This window comes from Canis lupus, chromosome 20 (genome assembly GCF_003254725.2).
Source record: "Canis lupus dingo isolate Sandy chromosome 20, ASM325472v2, whole genome shotgun sequence".
In the NCBI taxonomy this organism is placed as follows: Eukaryota; Metazoa; Chordata; class Mammalia; order Carnivora; family Canidae; genus Canis; species Canis lupus.
The window spans coordinates 12973416-12998693 of NC_064262.1; the positions used below are offsets into that span (position 1 = coordinate 12973416).

At 44.0% G+C, this 25278-nt stretch overlaps 1 protein-coding gene across 11 annotated transcripts in view; it reads right to left on the reverse strand.

The window, feature by feature from the left end:
- ITPR1 (inositol 1,4,5-trisphosphate receptor type 1) overlaps positions 1-25278 on the reverse strand; it is a 318713-nt gene that overhangs the window by 26088 nt on the left and 267347 nt on the right. For all 11 annotated transcript variants that reach the window (XM_025451109.3, XM_025451124.3, XM_025451147.3 and 8 more), the window contains 8 exons: positions 22160-22282; positions 16512-16687; positions 12203-12367; positions 7426-7621; positions 5947-6039; positions 4612-4751; positions 3989-4154; positions 955-1115 (listed from right to left, as the gene is read on the reverse strand). In XM_025451109.3, the coding sequence (XP_025306894.3) occupies positions 955-1115; positions 3989-4154; positions 4612-4751; positions 5947-6039; positions 7426-7621; positions 12203-12367; positions 16512-16687; positions 22160-22282 (1220 nt within the window). The remainder of the gene's footprint in view (positions 1-954; positions 1116-3988; positions 4155-4611; positions 4752-5946; positions 6040-7425; positions 7622-12202; positions 12368-16511; positions 16688-22159; positions 22283-25278) is intronic.

Genomic DNA, 25278 nt, shown 5'->3' on the forward strand with positions numbered 1-25278 from the left:
ATGATATTTACAGGAACAGATGTCACCTGAGATTTCTTTATATTACAAGCTTTAAAATCACATCTGCATAAAAAACACAGAAGGGTTCGTTTAGGATAACTCATTATCAGGCTGAGTGCTTAAGTCCTTGGCAACTAGAAGGAGAGTCAGTGAATTGTGTAGTCTTTTTAAAGAACTGATGGCCCCCTCTCCCCAAAGTGAGCTACTGTAAATCACAAAGGCTCCCTAGACTTCACAGTTCATGCCTCCTCACTTTACCAACACCCCCGAACATTTTAATGGAGTTCAGAAACCACAGGTATGAAAGGACAGCTGGCCTGGGACTCCCACTGCACAGGTTTGCTGCCTCCACGTAGTCCTGACCAAAAAGAGTGCTCTGGAAACCTGTGGCAGCTTCCCCTCTTCCCAGGACAGGGTGGTCACGCTCCCCATCAGCAAGAAGATTAATTTGGGACTCTAATTCCTCCATCATATGATCCCTTCCTAATGATTAGCAAAGCATCTCCCAGAAAGGCTAGGCCGAGGCCAAACAAATGAGCAAATAAACCATGCTGAGTGCATTACATCAACTGATCATTTTTTTAAAAGTTCTCTTAGGGATCAGGTTTTATTTAAGGAGAAAAAAAGAAAAGCATCCATTATGAAGAAAAGAGGCTGAGTACACAGAGATGGGAAATCAGGCTCTGGAGTTAGATCAGGGTTAAAACCCCAGCCCCAGTGAAGTGGCTGTGTGAATCTCTTGGAGCCTCATTGTTTCCTCCTTTAAAATGGAATGATACCACCCATCTGGTGCTTCTGAAGTTCACGTGAGAGTACAAAGTTCTAGAGTTAAATACCTCACCAGCTAAGGGTTTAGTAGCTCAGTACACATTAGATGCTCTTTCTCTGCCATGTGACCTGCTCGCTGGCTCCCAGTGCCGTGCTGTGAGCCGCCTTCAGGAGCTCCCCGCTCACCTTGATCATTTCTGCCACGTAGCTCTCGGGGCCCGTGTACTCTGTGGAGTCCTTCACTTTCACCAGCACGATGAAGCACAGGTAGTGCCACATGTTGTGCTCTTCCTTGATGTGTTCTTCAAAGGTGACAGTCTTGTTGTCAAACTTGTCTCTTTCCAAGCCTAAGGAGAGACAGAAAGCCCCCAGCCCCAAGTGAGCAGCCACGGAATAGAAAACTGTGAGAGAACTGTCTGCAGGGGAGGCTGCGGCTCTAGGTCCCATCTCTGTGAAGAGCTGGATTCCGCTGGCCTCCTAGACACATGGCAGGAAAACACAGGGTGCGAGTGAGAGGGACTTGGGTCTGAATCCCGCCTCTGCCCCTCACTGGTCACTGCTGAGTCTCCTCGTGCCTTAGTTGCCTTGTCAGGAGCTGGGGAGACTGCTGGGCGGGTTCCAGGAGTGCCCAGGCTTCAGTGAGTCAGGGGCCACGTGCTCACACACACGAGGCAGCCAGTGATCGTGAGGAAATGCCAAAATGTACACATGTTAAAAGGTTTTTCGAAGAGACAGAATGAGGACTAAAAGAACTTTAAACACATTTTGAGCTCTAGCTTGTAAGTTTATGTTTTGCATAGGTCTGGGCGAGCAATTGTGAAACTAGTCTCTGTGTATTCTTGGATGGAGGAAAGAAATCTATGGTGCATCACGGGAACCAGATTCCTCACTGTCAAAGAAGGGAGCACAAATCTGGGAAGGGAGAAAGATAAACACTGTCATGTTGAACTGGAAGTAGAGGTAGGGGTATGAATTCATCCTTTTTCATATGTTTATAAGAATAGATACAGGAGTGTGTGGCATATGTATGTGTACACAAATGCCCGCGTGTACGCAGGTACACGTATACTCTAGATCTACCCCTAATAAGCTCTGGGAGCAGTGGCACACCGGAGGGGTGCACACACCTAGTCCTCAGCTCTTAGCTCCCAAATACCATTCTCCACTAAAAAGAGCCAGGGCTTTTTAGAAAAACGGGCGAAACCCAGGCTGGGTCAGAGAGGTACAAGTTAAACTCGAACCTGGAATATCTCACAGCACTAAAAAAATAGTAAGGAAGAACTTAATAAATGATGGTGACATGATGAAACAGAGAAACCAGCTTAAAGCGCTGGACAAATCTGGGGCAATCTGAGCATCAAAACAAATAATGACATTAAAGAATTATAACCCACTGGATTACATAGAAATCTAGGAATCCACACTGTCACAAAAACAAAAGTATTAACACATATATAGTATCCATACCTACATGAGAAGAGAAAGTTCTTTCTTAACAAGCCAATTTACAAATGTAGAAATGATAAAATAAGAAAATTATCAGTGGACAGCCATCGTAAGAAAAGAGGCAGGCAGGAGTCATCAGTGGATATTAACGCTAGTGGATTTACGTTTAATTTGAGGAATAATGGGATATTCACATCACAAAATATCTCCTCAGAAAACATTTCCTAATTCCAACAAGAAAAAACAAAATCGAACCTTTAGTGGAGAAACCTAGCGATCACCACCTTAACTAAGTGATCAGTTAATATTGCCAGTTATAAGAGGAATAGGCATCACGTGCCTCCTGAAATACTGCAGTGAGAATAAACCACAGTTCTTTGATGTTCCTACAAAAGAGGCATAACCCCAATCCTACCATGAGAAAGCATCAGAGAAACCCAAACCAAGGGACATTCTACACAGGAACTGACCGAAGTCTTTAAAAATGTCACTGGAGGCCAACGAGCCAGGACAGCTGAAGGCAGTACCACCACCTGGGCTCTTACTGGCTACAAAGGATGTTGCTGATAAAGGGTGAAATGTGAACAGGGCCTGCAGGTTGAGTGACGGTATGGCATCTTTGCTCAATTCCTAACCTTGATCACTAGACTGCATATATAGGAGAGAAAGTTCTTGCTTAGGAAAGCTATATTGAAATATTCAGGGAGAAAGGGGCCATCATGCTGGTCGATCTCAGAAAACCGGTGTGTATGAATAAGCAAATGGAGATACTAATATTGGAGGAATCTGGATGAAGAGTATGTAGCAATTCTTTGTACTGTTCTTATCACTTTCTATAACTCTGGAATTATTTCAAAACAAAAACTACTACTTCAAAATGGTTTTAAGGGAGAAGAAAGCAAAGATTTAATTTTTAAAATGGAAAATGCTCATTTTTTGAGTATATGTAATGGTATGAATTGATATATTCAATAACTATATCATGAATAATCCTGAAGTGAATACTCAGCTGCCAGATTCCTACATGACTAGTTTACATTTATATATGCACTTCCCTGTGGCTCTACTGACAACAGTTTCTTGGGTCCCCCTCACCCCCGTCTTCTGTAGCCGTTAACTACTTATCAGTGAGGGCCTACAATGTGCATGTTCTGGGTTAGGGGTGTCACACGGACCAGCTGTGTGTCTTAGCCCCACAATACAGAGAAGTACATAGTATTGTACCCATTTTACAGATGGAAAAAAAAAAGTACAGAGAGTGAAGGATGATACCGAGATGATGCGACTATTAAGTAGCGGAAACTTCATCAGAACCCAGGTCTGACCCTGAGCCCAGGCTCTGAACACCTTTCCTATACCCCGTACGGGGAATAGTCTTGCCCTTAATGCCTGGTACCATCTGCAGTGGAGACATCCACAGGCTGGCACTGGATGAAAGATCTCCAGTCTAGTTACCTAGGGGGGGACCAAGAGAGGCTTGGTAGCCCAAAATGACGACAGACGCCAAGACACATTCATTTCCAATCATGTGCCATCACATTTCTGCACCAGAACCTTCATCCCTGAGGACACATGGGTGCTGGCAAGTGCCACAGAGGGTCAGTCAGTGTTCCCGACACCTCCCAGCGGGAGGGAGGCAGAGGAGAGGCCCGCCCAGTGCCAAGGGGAGAGGCCTGCGGAGGCGGCAGCGCCTGGCACGGAGATCCGGCAGGCCAGGTCGCCGCAGGTCCCTGGGGCCCGAGCTTCCCTGCCAAAGCCGGGCTGCCACACTCACCACAGATAAAGCATGTGGTCTTCAAGATCTCCTCCTTTTTCTGCTTCTCACTCCTCAGGTCTGCAAAGGTGTCAATGATGACCCCAAAAATCAGATTAAGGACAATGATGATGACCATGAAGAAGAACAAGAGGTCATAGATCACTCGAGCAGCAAAGAGGGGTTCCTAGAAAAGAGGTGCCTCTATCAGTGAGGTTACCCCACTGCCCTTTGGTCTGTGGGGCTCGGGGCAGAAGGAAGACTCGATGGGCCTAACATTTCCTGGCTCACCCTCACCCCACAGGGCTGCTCTGTCACAAGTTAACCGGGGCGCTGAACTTGGAAAGTCACACCCTCCGTCTAACACCCGGCTCTGCTGCCAGTGTTGGGTGGCGTGTGCAGGGGAGCAGCTCGTGGCCCCTGCGGCAAGCTGAGCACTGAGCGGAGAGCTGGAGCCGCCCCCTCCCACGGCTCCCCGCTCCAGGGCAGTCACCGGGCCAGGGCCACGGTCTACCCTGCGCTCCGCCAGCTCTGCCTTTGTGCTGCGTTTCCAGGCGAGCGCTCTGCGCTGTGCTCTCACCCCCACCCCGCCGCCTCTGCTCCCCCTGCCCCTCTGCTCCCCCTGCCCCTCGGGCTCCAGCCACCTCTTTGGAAGGCTTCCTGAGCACATCTCCTACTCCGCCCCCGCTCCGCAGCCCGTGACTCAGCACCGTGACGATGCACATCAGCAGCGTCTCACACGTGTGCTCTTTGTCTTGCTCCGTTTCTTCTGCAAGGACCAGCTCTAGGAGCACAGGGGTAACAACAGATTTACAACGTGTGGGAAAAGAGATACCATGACTTTGAGAGCCAGCTCACCAGCTACACCCAGGAACAAGAAAGAATAAAACTAAGGAATCAAGGATCAGATGCTTTTTTTCCCAAAAAACAGGAGTCACCTGGGGCAATTCTGTTTCCATCACCAACCCTTGCTAGTTTCTCAAGCCAAGTCAGAACTGTTCTTCCCTCTATGAAAGCCCAAATATTCCCATCCTTTTCAGATTTAAACTCCAGTCCCAGCTCTGAACAGGCATTTGACCTTACATAAATTGCTTAATACTCTGAGTCACAAGCATCTTGTCTCTCAGCTGAGGGTAATCCCATGGGAGCCAGGCTCCTCACTGGCTAAATCCAGCAACATTTTACAGCAGGTCCTCCGGATAAATTGCTTTATATTGGATGCTGTCCATTCTTAAACATTTTTGGAGGAAGATCCGGGTCTTGCTGCCTCTCTCCTTCTTTTCCACAGTTGCAGGGAGAAGAGTCCTGCTAAAACACAGGTCTCATCCTATCACTACCATTCCCGATTTCAACTACTATTCATCCTTTGGATGAATTTTAACCTCCTTAGCCTAACTTGTAAGACCCTTCATGATCTGGCCTTTTGTTGACCTCTCTGGCTTCATTTCTTGCTACTGCTCTTCTTCATGATCATTATCTCCCTCAACAGGTTATATTCTACCTCCAGGCCTTTAGACACCCTAATCCCTCTAACTGGAACACCTACCTCTCCTCCACTGTCCAAGATTCTACTGTTTTAGTTTAGCTATCACCTCCTTGGTGACACTCTTACTCCAGTATCAGGCTGGGTGCCTATCTTCTGTATTCCCTCCTTGTTCCTAGCACTTAACATACTCTCTAACAATCACCTTGGTGAATGCCTGCCAGCCTGTCTCCTCCACCACACGGGTGTATCTTAGAGAACAACACAGTCCCTGGCAAATAGGGGGGCTCCAGTCAACAGTGACTGATTCAACCAAGCAGATACTTTCTTCCCATGTTGCCTTCTTTTCCCTTCATCTCCCTCCTGTCTCCCAGCCTTTCCCCCTAACTACTGGCCTTACTTCTGAACAGTAAATCTGCTTCCAGTGTCATGTGCACCATCTAAGCTTCCAGAGGAGCCTAACACTAACATGGGGCTTAAGACTACGAGGTCCTACCTTCTTTGGGTGCAGGAGAGGAGCAGTTCTCCCCAGTCTCCACCCTACACACGTCAGAGTAGAGGAACTCGCTTGCCAAACTCTCGCCGGCTTCTGGGAAAGAGAGGAAATTTTATGATGAACAATCTGGCAGCATATGGTTAAAATGTTTGAAGTCCCCAATTCACGGCTGATTAAACAATTCTTTACATAAATAACACCCTACATTCCTGCATATAAATTCAAGGCAGAGATGCAATTTACACTTTCATTTGGTGATCTGGATGGGAAAGAAGCCAGAAATGTCAATTCCTGTAGGCTTACTAGAAATATCGCACTTAAATAGCACCTCTCCAACTTTAAAGACACACAGCTGAAACTCTTCGACAAATACTACTGAACGTACAGACTCCAGCAACGTTTACACCAAGTCTGCACAAAAAGCATCAGCGAGCATGAGCGGAAATCCTCAGCCCAGACCAGTTTAGTTCAGAACCCTAAGATGGTTGGCAGCAAATTTCACTTAGTGTCAACGTGGAGGCTAGAGTTACATGCCAGGAATGCAGCATTTGGGAGAACAAGGCTGCCTGGCTTAGCCAGTGATAATAATTGTGTTCGGTTTTTGGACTCAGGGCCTCTGGCTACCTGATTTAAAAAAAAAAAAAAAAACACACAACCCAGTAACCTTTTACTTAATGGTGTTAAAATATTTTAATTGAGACCAGGAACACTTAGGTATCACTCAAGTAGATGATCATTTTATTTCATTCTCAAAAGTGGAAATGTCTTGTGTTCTTGCTCTCTATATAATAACGTAAGCTCACCGTCAAACTTGCATAGAGTAAAAGAGCTCCCGAGACAGCCACTGCTAGTGCAGTGGGAGGGGGGACATTCTTCTATTATTTTAAAAGATATATATGAACTTTTTCATTCTTAAAAAATATACATGGATCCTATTATAGTTATTATCCTGCAATTTCCCACCACACCTTTGTGGGTCCTTTTCTTTGAAGGTTTACAAAGATGTGCCCTATCTGCAGGGTGTGCACCTCCTAGGACCATAATCTAATGAAAACCTCCATGTTTAGACTCTTCCAACTTCAAATTCCAGTGAACATTCTTCCATATACATCTGTTCCTATAGGCATAGGCAGCAGGTTTTCCCTTTAAGCATAAATTCCTAGAAGTAGATTTACCAAACCAGAGAGATGCATCCCCCTATGCTTTTGATATATGAAGTCAAACCATTTTTGAGTAAGTTGTATTTGTTTAAAACCTGACTTCGGTGAGTAAGTTAAATGTAGGTGCTGGACTCTTAAGGCTCAGCATCTGACGTACCATACTGCCCTTTGAATAAAGCAAAAACCGAGCCTTGTATTCAGAATTCATACTCTGTTAGGGAGGTAACTACATGGCTAAAGTTAATCAGTTCTTTTTAGTTCACTTACAATCAAGAAATGTTCTCTTAACATTAAAAAGATCAGAAGATCTCAAACTCACCTGGAAGAGCTGTTTCATTGGGCAACCTATCTACTTCCAAGATAAAATCATCTTTGAAGAAAAGATAGCCCACTATTGAGAACAGGTAAACCAGGATCAAAGCCAGAACTGCTGTCAAGATGATGGACCGTCCATTGCGAGTGACACTTTTAATGACATTAAGCAGAGTCTCTTCTCTGTATACCAGATCAAAAAGCTTTAAAAACGAACAGAAAGAAGACAATGGGACAGTTTTAAGAGGCCTTTGTGTTAGATACACAGTACACTAATATCTCATAATGAAAACTTGATTTATAGAGAATTTACCCTTTTAGAAACTCAAAAACATTCCACTATCATCTTAATACTTTATATTTGCTTGTCATAGTGAAAACCGAGATGGGGAAAAATCAGCACAGAAAAGGAGGGTGGGAAGCAATAGCAATTTCAAGTGGTACTCATCCAGCTTAGAGGTCCTGGGGATGGAGAAAATACAGGGTAGTACCAGTGGGTTTTAGAAGCTAAGGGGGAGCAAAGTGGTAAGGGTCCTGCGATGTCTTCATGTAGGGAGCAGTTCCTGAGTTTCTACAAGGGCCAGCCACTCTGGGCACAGGACTGGGCAAGCCCCCGTCCCTGTCCTATGGGAGCTTAGAGTCTCAGAGGGAAGGCCACATACGGCAGACCAGCGTAGGCAGCAGGACCCTGCAGTGAGAGGTGCAATCTCAGCTCTACCCCAGGACATCAGGACAGTGGGCCAGGTACTCTCTCCATCCCCCTGAGCCTCCACTTCTTCACGTGCAGACGCGAGGACAGAGTGCTATTGTGAACAATACTGTGTACGGTACTACGGTACATCGCACACAGCCACGCTTATGTGCTGTGTCATAGTAAATGGTAATGAAAATTTCCTGATGAAGAGACTGGGCCAAGGTCACACGGCTCATGGCAGGGATGCTGGGGGTTCACAGTCTAGGCCTGCCCTCTGCTAAGGGGCGTGCTTTTTGCAAGAAGTTGGCCTATAGGGACTTCTAGGTATGTGGGTACAAACAGCTGGTTTTCTCAGGTCTCTTTGGCTGGAGGAAAAGTACAGAGCTACAGAGGAGAGCTCTACGGGCTTATGCTTGGACTAGGGGTTAGTTTTCACCTGGCCTCTATGCTGACACTGAATCTTCTGAAGGTTCTGCTTCCACACAGCTTTGGGAAATGGCTGCACAGCCAAGAGAGTCAGGGGACAAGGATTTGAATCCTGACTCTGCTTTTAATTTGTAGTAAGATGCTGATCAAGCCGTGTAACCTCTCTGAACTAGCTGATCTGAGTCCCTTTCAATTTATAGTTTTACACCTGAGTTCATTTTCTGGTCAATTAACCCTTCTGCTTCCATAATGCCAATCTGTGTCTGAGACCTGTGGAAAGGACACTGGGTGAAGTAGGGAGACTCAAAAGAAAGGAAGCAAGGAAGAGGCATTTCTTCAGTATCAGAGTACAAAAGACTAATGCTGCTGTTAAAGTTGGTTAAATATTTTCCAGCAACCCACTACAAAGCCGCAAGTGAGAGCAACTTTAGATGATAAACAAGTAACACTTGTGTTCTGGGTGTAGGGGCTGTAGGACTAAATAAATAGCCACCAACTCTTGGAAATGACAAGTGGGTTTTTTTTTTTTTTCACTCATCTATAATTTCTGACTTTAGGACAATGCACGTTGCATTACTCTATAAAGGAAAAACTTTCTTCTAATTGGAAAATTACACATGTTCAATGGGAAAAACTTTGAAAACACAGAAAAACACAAAGAAAAACAATAGTCACCAATAACTCCACCATCTACTCGAGTTATTTCTTCTGCCCTTATTACACTGGGAAAAAACCACGATATATACAATATACCATAATGCTGGCATACAGTCAGCCTCTTTCACCAAGCGATCATGAACATTTTCGTGTTGAAAATAATGACCTACAATGTCATTCTATGGAAAAAAACCACAGTTTACTTAACCAAAATACTTTTTTTTTTAAACAGTCAAGATGTTTTCAATTGCATGTTATTAAAAAGAAAGCCGTGATGAACATCTCTGTTCTTGCCTCTATACATACCTGTCCAGTTATTTCTTTTTGGAGAATTTCCAGAAATGGAATTGGTGGGTCATATGTTGTAACAGAAACCTATTGCGCGATTGCTTTCCAGAAAGGCTGTACTGATAGACACTCCAGGCTGTCTGGGGATGGTGGCCACTATAGCACAGCCTCACAAGACCTGAGCATGCTCACACCTTTGAACCTTTCCCAGCCTCACAGGTACAGCTCAGGATCACACCGTTGTTTTAATTAGCACGTCTGTGTTTAGCATTAAGGATGAGCACTCTTTCATGTTTACTGACCATATGGATTTCTCCTTCTGTTAACCTGCCCATCCATGAGCTTCACATCTTTTCATCTTGGGGTGTTAATGTTTTCTAAGGACACATTCAGATGCAGGCTCAAGACCGGGTTCAGCCAGTGTGGGGCCCCACTCTCCCACTGTCCTTTTCTGCTCTGCTGGCATGGTGCTTTCACAGCCCCGGGAGGTGTGGGTTTCCCCTGCTGGAGGCCGCTCTCCAATTCCTTTCTGTCACAGGCTTGCTTTCTTTGTGGAATAATTTGAATGGTTTCAGTATTTTGTCTGCGATTCTCAACACATTAAATGCTACTTTTGACTCCAAAAGTAACATGTCACCTGAGGTCACAGACAAGTCATGGCCCAGAAGCACATATGAGAGGCATCCAGGCACAATCTTAGTTTGATCCTGGGAAGTTCTCTAAAAGTGAACTGAGCTCAGGTAGCACTGGCACCTCGGAGTTACCGTTTCTGTGACAGATGACAGACGTGAAAGCAAGAATGCAAACTGCACTGGGAAATACCAGCCACATCGAAGCTGGGACTTTTTCACAAGCTCAGATGAAAGGCAGGTCAGGTCGGGGCTGGGCTTAAGAACTGACTCGGCAGTCACCAGAGCTGAGCTGCCATCCGGTCTCTGGCACTTACTGGGTGACTCTGGGCAAGTTACCTAACCTCGCCAAGCCTCAGTTTCGCCACCTGTCATTTGCAGATACCATCTACCTCAGAAGTCATGGTGAGAGACTGTATGAAGTGAGCACACAGGGAATGTTCAATAAATGGTGGTAACGACGATTTTGTGGACTGTGAGGACAGGGAGGATACTGGTTTGTCTCACACGACAGCCCTGCATCTAGGATGGGCACTGGCTGGCATTGCGAAGGACCAAAAGCACGGGGCTTGAACGTCCAGAGAGGGAAACGAAGCCAACAGGACACAGAATGTAAGCAAAGCCAAACTCCCCCAGGAAGAGATGGCACTGTCTGAAGTAGACTCTCCTGTCTCTCGGGAGAGATCCCTCGGTTGGGATGTGAGAGACCTCCAACTGAACTCTGCTTCCTTGCCCATGAAGGCTAGGGTCTCCCTGACTCCAAAACTAGATGCCCACCCAGGGACATTATTTAGGAGACAAAAAGGCTCAGAAGTATACACAGAGCTCTCAAGATCTCTGATAAAGAGTGACCAAAATAGGCCACATAATGGCAATCACAAGTACATCCAGAGACCTCTTTGCCTAAAACCTCAAACTATAGCCAGACCTATTTTAAAATGAGGTAAAATAATCCATTTCCCTCAGCCTGCCAACATCTACCGCTAATGGAATGAGCTAATCCTGATGACCTGAATGGTGAATTCTTTATGGTGTTTTGGATGGCAGAGGAAGTAAGCGATGACAAAGACAGTAATAATAGCTAGAATTGCTAAGCATTTCTTGTGTGGTAGTGCTATTCTAAGGCCCTGACGTGCACAGTGGCAGGTAATCCCTGTGGCAGTCCTGTGAGGGGGACAGCCTGTTCTCACTTTGTAGATGGAGAAACTGAGGCACGGAGCAATTAAGTAACCAGTCCAGAGGCTACATGGAGAACACCTCCCAGAAGAGCTTTCCTTGCTCTACCCTTTGCAAAAAGTCCCTCGCTTTAAGTCAACATTTGGCTTTGGTCAATTTTTTTATCCTCACATCTTAATACTTCTAGTCTCTTTATGGATGGTTTTGCTTACAGATAGGTCAACTTTACACTTCCTGTCATTTGATGTAGGTACAAGGCAAAGGTCTGTTATTTACAACTCTATAGGTCTAGATTCCCTTTAATGACAGGAAAGTAAGTAGATATTTGGTCTATAATTTAAAAACCTGCTCAGGAGGAGGGTGATTGAACCAACTCATTTTATAGACTCTCAAGACATCAATCACTTGGCTCAGATTGGAACAAAATAATTTCCAGTGAAAAGGTCTCCTGGACCAATAAATCTACTGAGCTCACTGTCTTGGATCTTGGGAGTTTGAAAATATCTCCTCCTCTTATTTCGTCACTACATGTTCTCCCTGGGAAGCGGATCCCATGAGAACTGTCAGATGATGACAGTCTCAAAAACATTCTCCTTGGTAAGTGCTGGCTGAGTCCAAGAAAAAAAAGAAAAGCAAGATGCATGTGGAGGAAACATCCCCTGATCCAGATTGCAGGCACTGTCTACCACTGAAAAGCAAAAGGTCCAGTGTGCACACAAGCAGCATGATCACACACCTCCTGGTCTCCTAATAGCCCTGCTTCTTGGGTAGCTTTCTTCTCTAGATCCCGGAAATGAGGCCTGTGACCTTGTTAGACCAGATATACCAAACACTATTCAAAGGAGGGGTGTGTGATGAGACACAGGACACTCCTAGTTTTCAACATGTAAAATCTTCCCATGCCAGGAACTCACCAGCAAACTGTAGAAGAACTCGTGGACGAAGAGGCCCATGGCGCAGATCAGCAGATATAACAAATGGTAAAGGAATTCAACATCCAGAACCATGGCTCGGTAGCCTCTGGTGAATGTTCCACAGTTGCCCACAAAGCTCATTAGAAAGATGATTTTATTGCAGACCTGAGAATAATGACGGGAACAGCCAGATAAGCACAGACCATGCCGAACTGCAGATTCCGTGACAGCCGAAGGCCATTTTCATGCAATGGTATTTCCGCAACTGTGCCCAAACATCTTCCTTCTGCACCAAGTGCCCACCAAGTGCCCAGATCTAAGTCATATCATTACTTTGCTTTTCAGGCATATTACAAATTATGTGGTAGTCAAATAACTTCATGAGCAACAGTAATCAAGTGGCATTTGTATATGACAAAAACAAAATTAACACATACTGAAATTACGATTTTCGAAATGAGATATGAATCATTTCTAACATTCTTATATGAGTTAGTCAAACACAGAAGTCACCTCAATCTATGAACCCTGTGATCAGCATGAATAAAATCATTTTCTGAATTTCTGTTACATTCTAGGCATTGTAAGGGTTGCAATTTAATGAGAAGGAGCTAGTTCTTGTCTTCCATTGTTCCTAATTCATAGAGGAAATAATTTTCTTGGCGGGGGGGGGGGCGTGGGAAGTAGCAGACTTCAGAATGAGTTCTGTTTCCCTGCCCCCTTTCCTTCTGGAAGTAATAAGTTTTTCTTTGGGGACGCTTGAAATCTCGGTGGGGTTCCAGCCCAGTCAATGGGCATAGCACACTGCCCTGGCAATAAGGGTTGGTTCAGGGATAGTTATATGACCCAACAGAACCAGAGATAGCCAGTGAGAACTCTGCTGGGACTGCAGCAAAAGATGACTTTATTTTTTCTTCCTGACCTTGAACCTAAGAGAAGGTAAGTTTTGAAGCTGCTGGCATCCATCTTGCCATACCACTGAGCCTCAGAGTATGATCAGCGCAGAGCCCAAAGATGGAACTGGATCCTGAGGCTACTGTCTAGGCACCTATAACTCATCTGCACCTAAAGCTAGAGTCTTCATTTCTCAGTCATGTGAATCAATGCATTTTCTCCTTTGCTTAAACTGGCATGGATTTGGTTTTGTGACACTGGCAAGTGGAGTTTGATTTACTGTGTAATATAGCCCCACCTCTAACAGAAACTCCATCTCCAGCAACAGGCTGACAGACTCCAATCAAGAGAAGTCTGGAGAGAAAGCTTTTTCTATGTACTCAGGAAAACCATCCCTGCTACCCTAGCTACCTTGGCCATAGGTGCTAGGGAAATCCTGCCAGTTAATCTGGTGGGTCAGTGTAAGTGAGCTTCTCTGCAATCAGATAAGTGAGGAAGCCAACACCCACAGAGAACGTTAGGCTTTCTCAGACAGGATAAACATTCAATCCACCAGTCTTTTTGTCCTAATGCTCTACCCATCATTAGTATAGGATCTTCCATTGGGTGAGAAAGTACTACTAACTCTGGATGATCTGTGTTGATGGGGTTTCAGGAAAACAAACCACACACACACACACACACACACACACACACACAAAAAAACACCGTGCTCTGGTTATCTTTCCAGGATCATTTCCTATGCCTCGGCTCTTACTGCCTCAACAGAGCAATTCGCTTTACTTGAATCCACTCATCTCTTTAAACAACTTCTGTTCTAGTTTCCTCCACTGCTTCGCAGCAATTATGTATTCACGGTCTTGGCTTGGTGTCCCCACCTCCTACTGACCCTGTTTAATGAGTCTAACATCTGGCTTCCAGTCCCACCTCTTCACGATAGCAGCTCTCCCCTAGTCCACAAAGGACTTGGCCAGGGCACATGTGGCAGTCTGTGCACCCTTAGCACCTAATGCCAGCTTGCAACATGACAGGGCTCACCAGCCCATCCTTCCCACCACTCTGCCTGCACCTGGCTACCAGGTACTACCCTGTCCCGCTTCACCAGCTCTTGCATGCCCAAGGTTCCTTCTCTGTCTCATAACCACTCTTTCGTCTCATATAGACTCCATGTGAATGTTCCCCTTTTGTCATGCACTCTAGTTATTTATTACAGTAATCTCAGTTATCCCCATCTAGCTGTTACTATAAATGGTAATTAATTGTCTAATTTGGGTCTTTACCCCAGCTGACTTATGTTAAAGAAGAGATAATTGTGGAATGATAGAAGCCCAGAGAAACAAAAAAAACTAGACATCCCATAAGACAAGCAACCTCTGAAATACTAAGTTTTTCCATTTCATTTTTTTATTATGTATTTCCTTCTTAAGTAGCCTCCTCTTAATGATACCTACATCACTGAATGATACCTACCTTCCTTTCTGTAACACTGATAAGTCTCTGTCACTCTGGTCATATGTTTTCAAATGCCACAGCTAACATTAAGGGCTTGCCTTGTCATCTCAAGCCTAATAAATCAATAATTTAAGTGCATTTTCATCCTGAAAATTAGGTCTCTACTTCACTTTAGTTAGCGGCATTATTTTTTCCCTAGTCATCTGTGACTGAAAATTTGGAGTGGAGGTTGCCTCCTTCAACACCCCATTAAGACAGTAATATGTTCTTGACCAGAGAAAAGGACCCACCCAGAGCAAGGCCCTACATGGCTCTCAGGTGTGAGGCGCTGACTCCAGGCCCACCACACATTATTCTATCCCTTGCAACTGACATCTGTACCTTCCTTCTTTCTTCCACACTATAACCAAGACCCAGGCTTGTCACACCTAGTCGAAAGCTCTGCTAGGGGTCAGAAATGGTTATCCTGCTTCCAGTCCCTCCCACTTGAATCCACATAACATGCCACTACGTGAGGGCATTTTTCCAAGAATACTTCTTTGTATATACCATTTCTTTGCTCAAAAAAACTTGAGTCATTTCCCACTACTGGGAATAGAGTTTCTCAACCTATATTCTACAACACTAATTCCAAGTGATACTTAAAACAAAATGTGGGCAAGTAAGTTTAGGAAACACAGATCCACTGTTTCCTTTTCTTGGAGATTCATAACCCTTATCAAGCATATTAAAGTCTCAGAAATCTTACAGGAAAAACCCCTTAATTTTGTTTAACCCAGCCCCTTTTCTCAACGATTTGATCATTGAACCTCTTTATCACCTAAGATTTATCAACTTGGAGCATGCTGTGGAAACATGTTGACCTGGATAATGAAGCCCAAGGGCATTCTCCTACAATGCAGTGCCCTGGTGACCCGTCTCGGGGTCAGGTCCTACCCATCAGTCCCTGAACCATGGTGCAGGGAAACTCTACTGCTGGCTGTCTCTTGAGCATCCTGGGCTTTCCCCACTGCTCTGGCCTGTGGGGCCTACAGGAAAATGCTCTTCTCAATCCCTGCTTTCTGGCCTGGTCCTTGCCATTCTTTAAGACAGCTGAAACCCTGCCTCCTCCCCTGGAGCCTGTCAGCTTGAAGTGGTCCCTTCTCCCTTAATGTCCTTGCTGGCTTTGCCATCTGAATACTCACTTAGGGACATTTATTGCTGCACTGGATTACTATATTAACCTTATTTTGCAAATTACTTCCATTTTTGTACAGTGACCTCAGCTTCCTTGTATGCTCAGGGCAGAAACCTCTGGAAAGTGTTTTTGGATCCCCACAGTGTCCAAACTTTCTGCTTCATCAGGAAAGCTCTCCAATCTATGGTCCTGTATCAGCTGTCTGTACTTCCTAAGAATTCCCCTTATGGGTGCAGCTGGCGTCTGTCCTTCAACTACAGTGAAATACCACTTCCAGATGTCACCACTGACTTTGAAATAACCTTGATTCTCTCCTCACCTCTCTACCTGCTCCATCTTTGTCCCATCAACTCCTCCTGCCCCTTCTGGCTCTGTGTGGTCCTCACCAGAAGTGAGTGTGCTATAGGTATATCTGATCATTTGACTTATACTATTAACATTTGACCGTTTGGTGAAAATCACCGGTCCCAGCAAACCTCTGACCTGACTGGGAAAACTAATTTACATCTCCGCTACTCTCCCTCTTCCTGCTTTCCTTCTGAGAGGGATATTCCCTAAAAAGGAGGCTGTGGATGCCCGGATAATAGATTAAGAGGTTCACTGTACTGTGAGAAGGTTAAGAGGGAAATGTCCACCCACACAGCTCTTGCTTCTGCTATTTTAACAGCTGACCTGAACAGCAATTTTCTGCACTGAAAGCACAGGCCAAGGTTCCAGGAACCAGAATGGAAGGCATTCCTGTTTGCATGTAGACAAGAAAGTGGCTATGAAGGCATTCACACTTACATTGAAAGCTCCCAGAAGAAACAACGTGGGTTGTAATCCAACCGAAAATATCAACCGAAGAATTGTGGAGGCAATTAAGGCCCGGATGCCATGAGGCTTGGGGAGGGCGATGACAATGGCCAGAGAGATGAGCATGGCTGTCCACAGCAGTCCTGACCAGTGGGGCTCCAGTGTTCCTGGAAAGACAAGGTGGGGCTCTCACAGATCCATGCTTTCACCGAGTAAGAGGTAGCAGACCAAAATGGGCTTAATGACACTTTCTTCAATCACCAAACTGGCCTCACTGTCCAAACTCTCAGCTCTGTGCACCAGACGTAGTCCGTCACACATCCATGTTTTCTTATCTCCAAGCCTTGCTACTACCTAGGAAATTCTTTTCCCTTTCCTATTCATCTTAGCTCTTAGCTGAGACATCAACTCTTCCAGGGGACCTCCCCAACCCCCTTCCTCTTCAGAAAACTATGCCAGGTGCCACCCTCTCTTGTGTTCTCAGTACTCACTCTACCCATCCCATGGAGAACACTATTTTCTGTTTAGTTAACCTGTCTTTCTCTCCCATCCACCCCTACCCTAACTGCTTCCTGACCAGGTTCCCCCTAGCCAAATTCCCTGAGAGAAGCACTCAGCAACCCTGTAAGGCACTCATCAAATGAATCTGTTCAATCAATAAAACTCATACGTGTATCACATTTCACTCTTCGGGAAGGCAAACTGGAAGCCTCAACTTCTAATTTCTATTAAAAGTATGCAAAGGAAAACTGCAGGTCCCCTGCCTGAATCAGATTTCTTCAAGGGAAGGAGGAAGGCAACTTCCGTATCATTAACATCATCCTACAATTAGATTATCCTTGTAGTCAAAGAGCTTATACCAGTTTTTGTCATCTCTTGCTATTTCAAGTTCTATTTAGAGTGTCCCACGAGACGGCTTAGTTATATAACATGAGCCAACATGGCTAAAAATATAGTTCTGTAAAACACTCATTAAAAAAAATAAAACCCTATTTCAAATGCTGTCACATTTTGAGTCTCCTTCAGATGTAAACAAGCAGCACTACATGATTAAGGCCACTTATATAAAGGAGTTTCACTTCTCCAGAACTGCTGGGATTGAGGCCCCACCCAGGATAGAGACACTCTTGCGAGTTACAGCTCTTCCATGAGCCTGCTGGCTGCCCTAGTTCATTTTGTCCACGCTGCCAAGACACTTTCTCTCTAGAAACTGTTGCCCTGCTCCCAACCACTTAACTTCTTCCCTTTTGATATCCTTCAAAAGAAAGCCTGTTTAGAAATGGGCACAGAGAGGCAGAAGCTTTTCAGAAATTCAGGAAGGCGTGGAGATTGAGGCATATGTCACTTCTTGTGCACTTAACAGTGGTTAGATATCATATTAAGCCCTTTACATTGATCATCATTTATGTGATCCTCCCAATCAGCTTATGATTATCTTCATTTTACTCTGGAGGAAACCAAGTCTTGGATTACATATCACGCCTAAGGAGATACGGCAAAGAACTGGAGTCTGTATGCCTCTGAAGGTGATGTTCCTTAATCACCAATTTAAAAAAATAACAACATAAAATCCACTGATTCTCAGCTTAAAATGTGATCAATTTTGGCAGTTTATATAGTCATATAACTATATGAAACCACCAACACAATCAAGATATAAACATTTCTATTGCTCTTAAAGGTTTCCTGTGCTCTTTGCAGTTCCTGCCTTGCTCTGTCTCCACCCTGAGGCAACCACTGATCTCTTTCTATCACTAGAGATTTGTACTTTCTAGAATTTCTTAAAAATGGAAAAATAATCATATTAGGAGATAGTCTTTTTAATTCTTTCACTGAGCAAGCTTTTAAAATTCAGTCAGGTTATTTTGTGTACTAAAATTTTGTCCTTTCTATTGCTGAGTAATATTCCATAATACAGACATACCACAATTGACTTATCCATTCAACAATTAATGGATATTTGAGTTCCTTCCAGTTTTGACTTATTGTAAATAATGTTCCTGGAAAGACAAAGTGGAGCTCTCACAGATCCATGCTTTCACCAAGTAAGAGGTGGCAGACCAAAATGGGCTTAATGACACTTTCTTCAATCACCAAACTGGCCTCACTGTCCAAACTCTCAGCTCTGTGCACCAGACATTTAAGTACAAACCTTGGAATGGGTGTATGTTTTCATTTCCCTTAGACAAATACATGGAAATAAGATCTCTGAATCCTAAGTATATGTTTAACTTTCTAAGATACAATCATACTGTCTTCCAGAGTGACTCCACTGTTCAGTAGGACATGGGAGTTGCACTTGCTCTACATCATCACCAATACTTGGTATAGTCAGTGTCTTCTTTTTTTTATTATTTATTCATTTAAAAATTTTTTCGGTATTTTCAATTTTAGCCACTCTAGTAGGTTTCTAGTGGTATGCCATGGTAGTTTTCAGTCACATTACTCTGGTAACTACTTATGTTGAATATCTTTTTATGTGCGTATTTGCCATTCTTTTGTGACATAGCTGGTCAAATCATTCACCCACCCTTTTAATTGAGTAGTCTTTTTATTATTGAATTGTAAGAGTTCTTTATGTATTCAGGTATATGTTTTATAAACATTTTCCCAGTCTGTGTCTTGCTTTTTATTTTCTTAAGTATTTAATCACCATCTTAAACTGCCTCAAGATCTCAGTATAATAAATGGGACCAGTACAGTGGGTGTACCCAAGTACTGAAGGGGCTGAAATAAAACCTGTTGTCTCCCCACTATAAAAGCAGTGTTAAAAAAATAATGCTAGATTTTTAAAAAAACCAATTATAGAAAGACATCTTTAAGACAATTGGAGAAACATGAATATGGACAAGTTATTACATGATTTGCTGTTAGTTCTGTTAGATATGGTAATGTTATGGTAATTATACATATTTTGAAATATTCTTAGAAGTTAGCAATGCACACTGAAATATTTATGGGCAAAACAACAAGATGTCTAGACTTATTTAAAATCTTTCAGAAAATACAGTAGGAGAATAGATGAAACAAGATTGACAAAATGTTGGTAGTTGTTAAAGCTAGGCTAATAGATACATGGCAGTGTATTAACTGTTATTACTTGTATTTGAAAATTTCTAAAATAATAACGTTTAAAAAGTAGTACTATATTTGCCGTAATCATCACAGAAGCATACAAATTCAGTAAAAAAATCTGAATGTCCTCAGGTTTCATGCTTTCGAAGGCTGTGTGACTCATCAGTTCTGAAATAAAGGGGGAAAATTATACTTTTGAAAAGGAGCTTTTAAGGCCACCACTATTCTTGGCAGCCACAGGCCTACTGTGCCACAGAGCCACATCAGCACTCATAAGAAGGGGGACATTCAACAGGGACATTTTGGAAATCCTGGTTTTAGAGTTCAATATGAACAAATACTGATCTCAAAGAAATACTTTCAGGTAACCAATTACATCTTATTTTAAGGCAGGGCTAATACAGCCCTTCCTCCTGAAAATGGTTACTAGTAAGTACAGAAAATGGACCCAACATGTCTTACAAGAGGAAAAATATATCTCCCTGAGAATGAATTGATGTGTCTGGGTGAGCTCAGTCACCATATAATGGAAAAGGCTTCCTGAGGTCAGATCAATGTCCTCTCCTAGGAGATCTAATTATGCTTTCCATTTAGTCCATCCACATGAAATTCTAGAAACCACACTGCCAGAACAAGAGACTGCACTACTCCAGACCAGCCAGAGTAGATGCCACACTGAGAACCACCACTGTAGACTTGGAAGGACCTTTAACAAGCATCTCATTAGTGGGTCTTGAGCTTGTCTGGGCCGGAAATAGGATGCTCCAGAGATCCTGACTGGGTCAACCATTATTTTTACCTGAAATACACAGGAATTTCCAAGCCCACATCAGGGCTTACCACTACTGGGTTTAAGCACCCCTTTTAATAGAACAGATAAGGAAAACTAATTGAAGTTGCCTGCCCAGAGTCATGAGGTGGATGAGTGGGAGCTGTGTCTGGACACCGAGTTGGGACTTTGTAAATCTAGGTATTCTACTGGATGAGGGGAGGGGAGTTGTTAACGAACTTTCCTCAGACATGGGCCTCAGTGTTGCCACAAGTGACCAGTGAAGAAAATGGTCCAAGTGTATAATAAAAACTGATTTTGAATATTTTTAAAGGAATGGGGGATAGAGGAAAACACATCCAAAGTCATGATTGGAGAACTGGTTATGATGAGCATGATGGCTTCCATGAGATGGAAAGAAGGCTGGGCTCAGTGTCACGACTGACCCCTTCCCACTCACACCACTGCTGACCTGCAGCCTGACTGGGCACATGCCCCCCTTGGAGAAAACCTTGCTGTCCTACGGGCCCGCAGAATCTCTTCAACACAGCGACTTATGATTCCTAACATGGCATTAAAGAGGAACGTACCCCCAGCCTTATGTTTAAGTATTGCTTGGGGTGGGGAGGGAGGAATAATCACTCAAATGAAGCTTACAGTGTAACTGAAGACCAAATGGAAAAGCTGACTGCTCAAATGGGTATGTTGGATACCTAATCTTCACCAAACAAATCATCAGATCTAGACACACTGTTTCATTACATATACACATCTGCATTATTAGGCTCAAGAACTAAGCCTGGGACTCCTGCACTGTTTGGTGTCTTACTTTTGGGCTCTTTATTCCATATATTTCACAAAAGGTGGCTACTGGTAGGTTGTAACATACACATGTGAGATGATTTGCCAAATAGCTCTGATGAAAAATTTAGCTGAGGAGATCCACCCCCTGCAAACGGCTATACAGGGTGTCAGAAAAGGGGCTATGGATGTGTAACAACAGAGGGGCTACTGCTGGCCCCCATAGGCCCATAAATGCACGTAACTCTAGAACACTGTCAGGCAGATGGAGGAGCAACGAACAGAAAGATGCTCCCAGCCCCCCAACCCCGAGTTGTTTGCCTCTTCCTCAGCAAGATATGAAGACAGCACATGGCAGGTGACTGAAAGGCGACAGTGGGAGCGGGGCAGAGATGGCCACAGAGACCACAGACATCATGTTTTATTGCACGAGTAATGGCATGTGGCTCTTAAGAGATTAAATACCCAAGGAGATGCAGCCTTCAGGTGTTCAAATCCTGCCTCCCTGAACCCCTTGCCCTCCCACCCAAAAAAATTCCAGACACATCTTAAAAATTCTTTACTCTGAAATTAATTCTGTAAGTATGGTATGGGGGAATAATCTACTGGACGGAGCATCAAAATATCTATGTTCTAGGGTTAGTTCTGCCACTAACAAGCTATGCAGCTTTGGCTACATCCCTCAACTTCTCAGAGAAAAAGTTTCCCAATATATAAAATAAGGAGGCTCATGGAGACCATTTCTTACAGGTTTCAGAGTGTACAGCTTCTTCTCTTTCTTTCTTGGTAGATAAATGTGGACACAATATCTACATTATTTTAAGTGAGATTCAAAACCAAATCTGTGGTGAAATCTACAATCTCATCTTGTCTGAAAATGGGTAAGTGGGATCCCATGATATTGTACCAACACTGCTAGGGATCATATTTAAGATGCAAGTCATAACCTTCCTGCTGCTTCTGAAAGTTTCCTTGAAATTGATAATATGGGTACCTCCTCGGACTCCTTTAAATGGGTAGAAAAACGCCACAAGCAGATTCATCAGGACAGCCAGGTTAAAGGAAATGCTGCTCCAGAAAGACATGTTGCGGGCACACCAATACAGAACGGGCTGGGCTGTGAAAACAAAGACCAGGCTATGTAAGGTTCAAAGCCACAAGTGAGAAATCTGGGAATCCCATTCAGCCCTTCCTCCCGCTCTGCCCCACAAGCCCACTTTTGTTCCCAGTTTTTATAACAGTAAAAAAAAATGATCATTTGTTTTGAGGTTGACTCATAGGCTCATAACGACATCAGATTGGTTTATTTCTGTTTGGAGTATTTACTGGAACAGAAGATGTATTTGGGGACAAGGGAGAGAAGAAAAGGAGAAAAGCTGGAACATCTAAAACCCTGCATGCCCCAGTCAACACTACCAATTATGGAATTTGGGGTTGTCCAGAGTTCATGCACTGAATCCTCAGTTCCTCCAGGGCTCTGAGACCAGAGATGCCCACAGAGGCCTAAGAACTTAATCAGCCTTTTAGAAATGTGGGGCTCCAGTTGGAGGGACACATGGCATTCAGAATTGGCCCAGCAGGGCCCCGGAGCAGGGAGCTACCATTTCCAATCCTCCTTTGCTCAAAATCCTCCACTAATTCATCAGTGCCTATAAGCCAGACAATGATCCTTTTCCTGACATTGAACCATTTTCCATTTTCCTAAGTTTGATGATCATGCCTGGGGCAGGGGAACTAGGGGAGGGAGTTGCTGACTGGGTAGTCAGCAGTAGAGTTCCATTCCCAAAGGCTAAAGTACAGAAGAGATGTGGTACCAAAGCCATCACTAAGGGGTGAGAGACACTTATTCTGTAGTTGCCTAGAGGCGATACCATGCTGGCCGGGCATGTTCAGTGTCAGAACAACAAGCCTCTGGCCATGCCATGCATGATGATGCTTCCTTTTCCCCTGAATTCTTCTCCAGTGGTGACTTGGACTTAGGATGATGCTCAAAAATAGATGTGGTAGCAATAATTTCAGTCTCCATGCTAGAAGCAGAGTTTCCAAAAGATATCTCATTCAACATTATCTCCCTCCAAAGAAGTATGGAGTATGGGAGAGTGGGTCTCTATAGTGTGTTTGTCTTTCCCAATGAAGTCATCATTTAACTTTAGGACAGCAGCCAATGACACATTCAATGGCTCTATAATGATGCCTAGAGCAGCAGCCAAATCTTTGAAAGCTTCTCTCCAAAATAAAGATATGCCACAATTAAACAGAGCCCTGGGTAATTTAATAATTGCTCATTTCATGTTTGCAGTTGGAACCAGGAAATGTTTCCAAAGAGTAGAGTTTTAGAGCTACAAGCACCATCTAATTTAAAATCTCTTGTTTTATAAATGAGGGAAACTGAGGCCCAGCAGGGGGTGGAAGCTGTGGAGGAGATCTCATCACCTGGGTCAGTGATCCTCTGGGATCAGACAAGGATAAAGGTAAGTGGCTCATATCACCAATCAGTAGAGGAGCTGACCAGGATTCAGTCAACCTCCAGTAACAATTAACTTTTTTTTTTTTAAAGTTAATTGCCAAGACAAATTTAAGATGAGAAATCAAGTGCTCTGGAGACAATAGCTACTGGTGTTTCTTTTGGGACTGAAGCCCATTTCTGATCTGGATATGGAAGCTCCAGAAGAGATAGGTGGCAAGAGTGGCAAAGGGTTGATAATGATTGAAGCTGAGTGGTAGGTAAATGGGAATTTATAATACCTTCTCCACATTAGTGTAAGTATAAAAGGCTCATATGAGGTGAGAAAAAAAAAAAAACAGGCAATGGGAAAGCTCAATAATGGTCTATGGAAGCCAAAATTCTCTTCAAGGAGGTTCTCAATATCGTATGTAAGAGTAGCTACTGTAGAATGCTTTCATATAATTGTGATAAATGGCCGTCAAGTATGGCATACAGTCGCAAATAAATCATTTATAAAGCTAAAACACTTACATTGTGGTGTCATTCTGAATATGATGGACAAATATTCAGTCCTTTAAATCAACTGAGTATCTATCCAGGTGCAAAAAAAATACTTAAAGACCAACCTTGACGTGTCTTCTATTTCCCATGTCCCCGTCTAACTCTCCACACTCTTCTCCCATATCCCTTGCCCAAATAGGCCCCCCTTTACATCCCAGCCTCGGGGTGGCTCCCTGAACACATGCTGCACCTCCAGCCTCTGTGCACTGTCCCCATGGCCATTTAAATTTATGTCCACGAAGACTTTGATGCTCTCCTCTTTGAGGAATGCAGCTCAGATCCTTTCTCCTGTGTGGGCTGGACTTAGCACTGCTTCTAGGAGAATACAGAAGCGATGGCGTGCTGACACTTGGTCCTAAAAGGCCCTGCATCTTCCTCCTTGCACGTGCATACTCGCCCTCTCTTCAGTCATCTACTATGAGGAATCCACCCTCCATGCTGTGTGGAACTCAAGCAGCTCTATGGAGAGGTTCATGTGGAGAAGAAGTGAATCCTCCTACCAGCAGCCCCGTGAGTGAGCAGAGAAGTGGATCCTCAGGGTCTACTCAGCCTTCAGGTGAGGCGGCCCTAGCTGCCAACTTGACAGCAGCCTCATGAAAAACCCTGAGTCAGAAACACCCAGCTAAGGCACTCCCAAACTCCAGGCCTTGAGAAACTGTGAGGACATAAATATTTACTGTTTGAAGCCACTAAGTTTTGAGGTCATTTGTTATACAGCAAGATAATGCAACTTACATACCCTGCATGGTGGGAAAATAGTAATTCCGCCCCCCCCCCCCCCCCCCCCCCGCCCAACCACCACCACCACTAAGACATCCACATCCTAATTTTCAGAATCAATGAATATGTTACCTTTTGTAGGCAAAGGGACTTCACAGATGTGATACAGTTAAGGATCTGGAAATGGGGAAGTTATCTTGAATTGCCCAGCAGGCCCAACATAATCACAAACACCCTTAAAAGTGAAAGAAGGGTGTGGGACAGTCAGAGGCAGAGTCATGCAGCGTGAGAAAGGCTCTCCTGGTCACGGCTGGCTTTGCAGATGGAGGAAGAAGCTCAGAGCCAATGAATGCAGGAAGCCCCTAGAAGCTAGACAACAAAGCTAG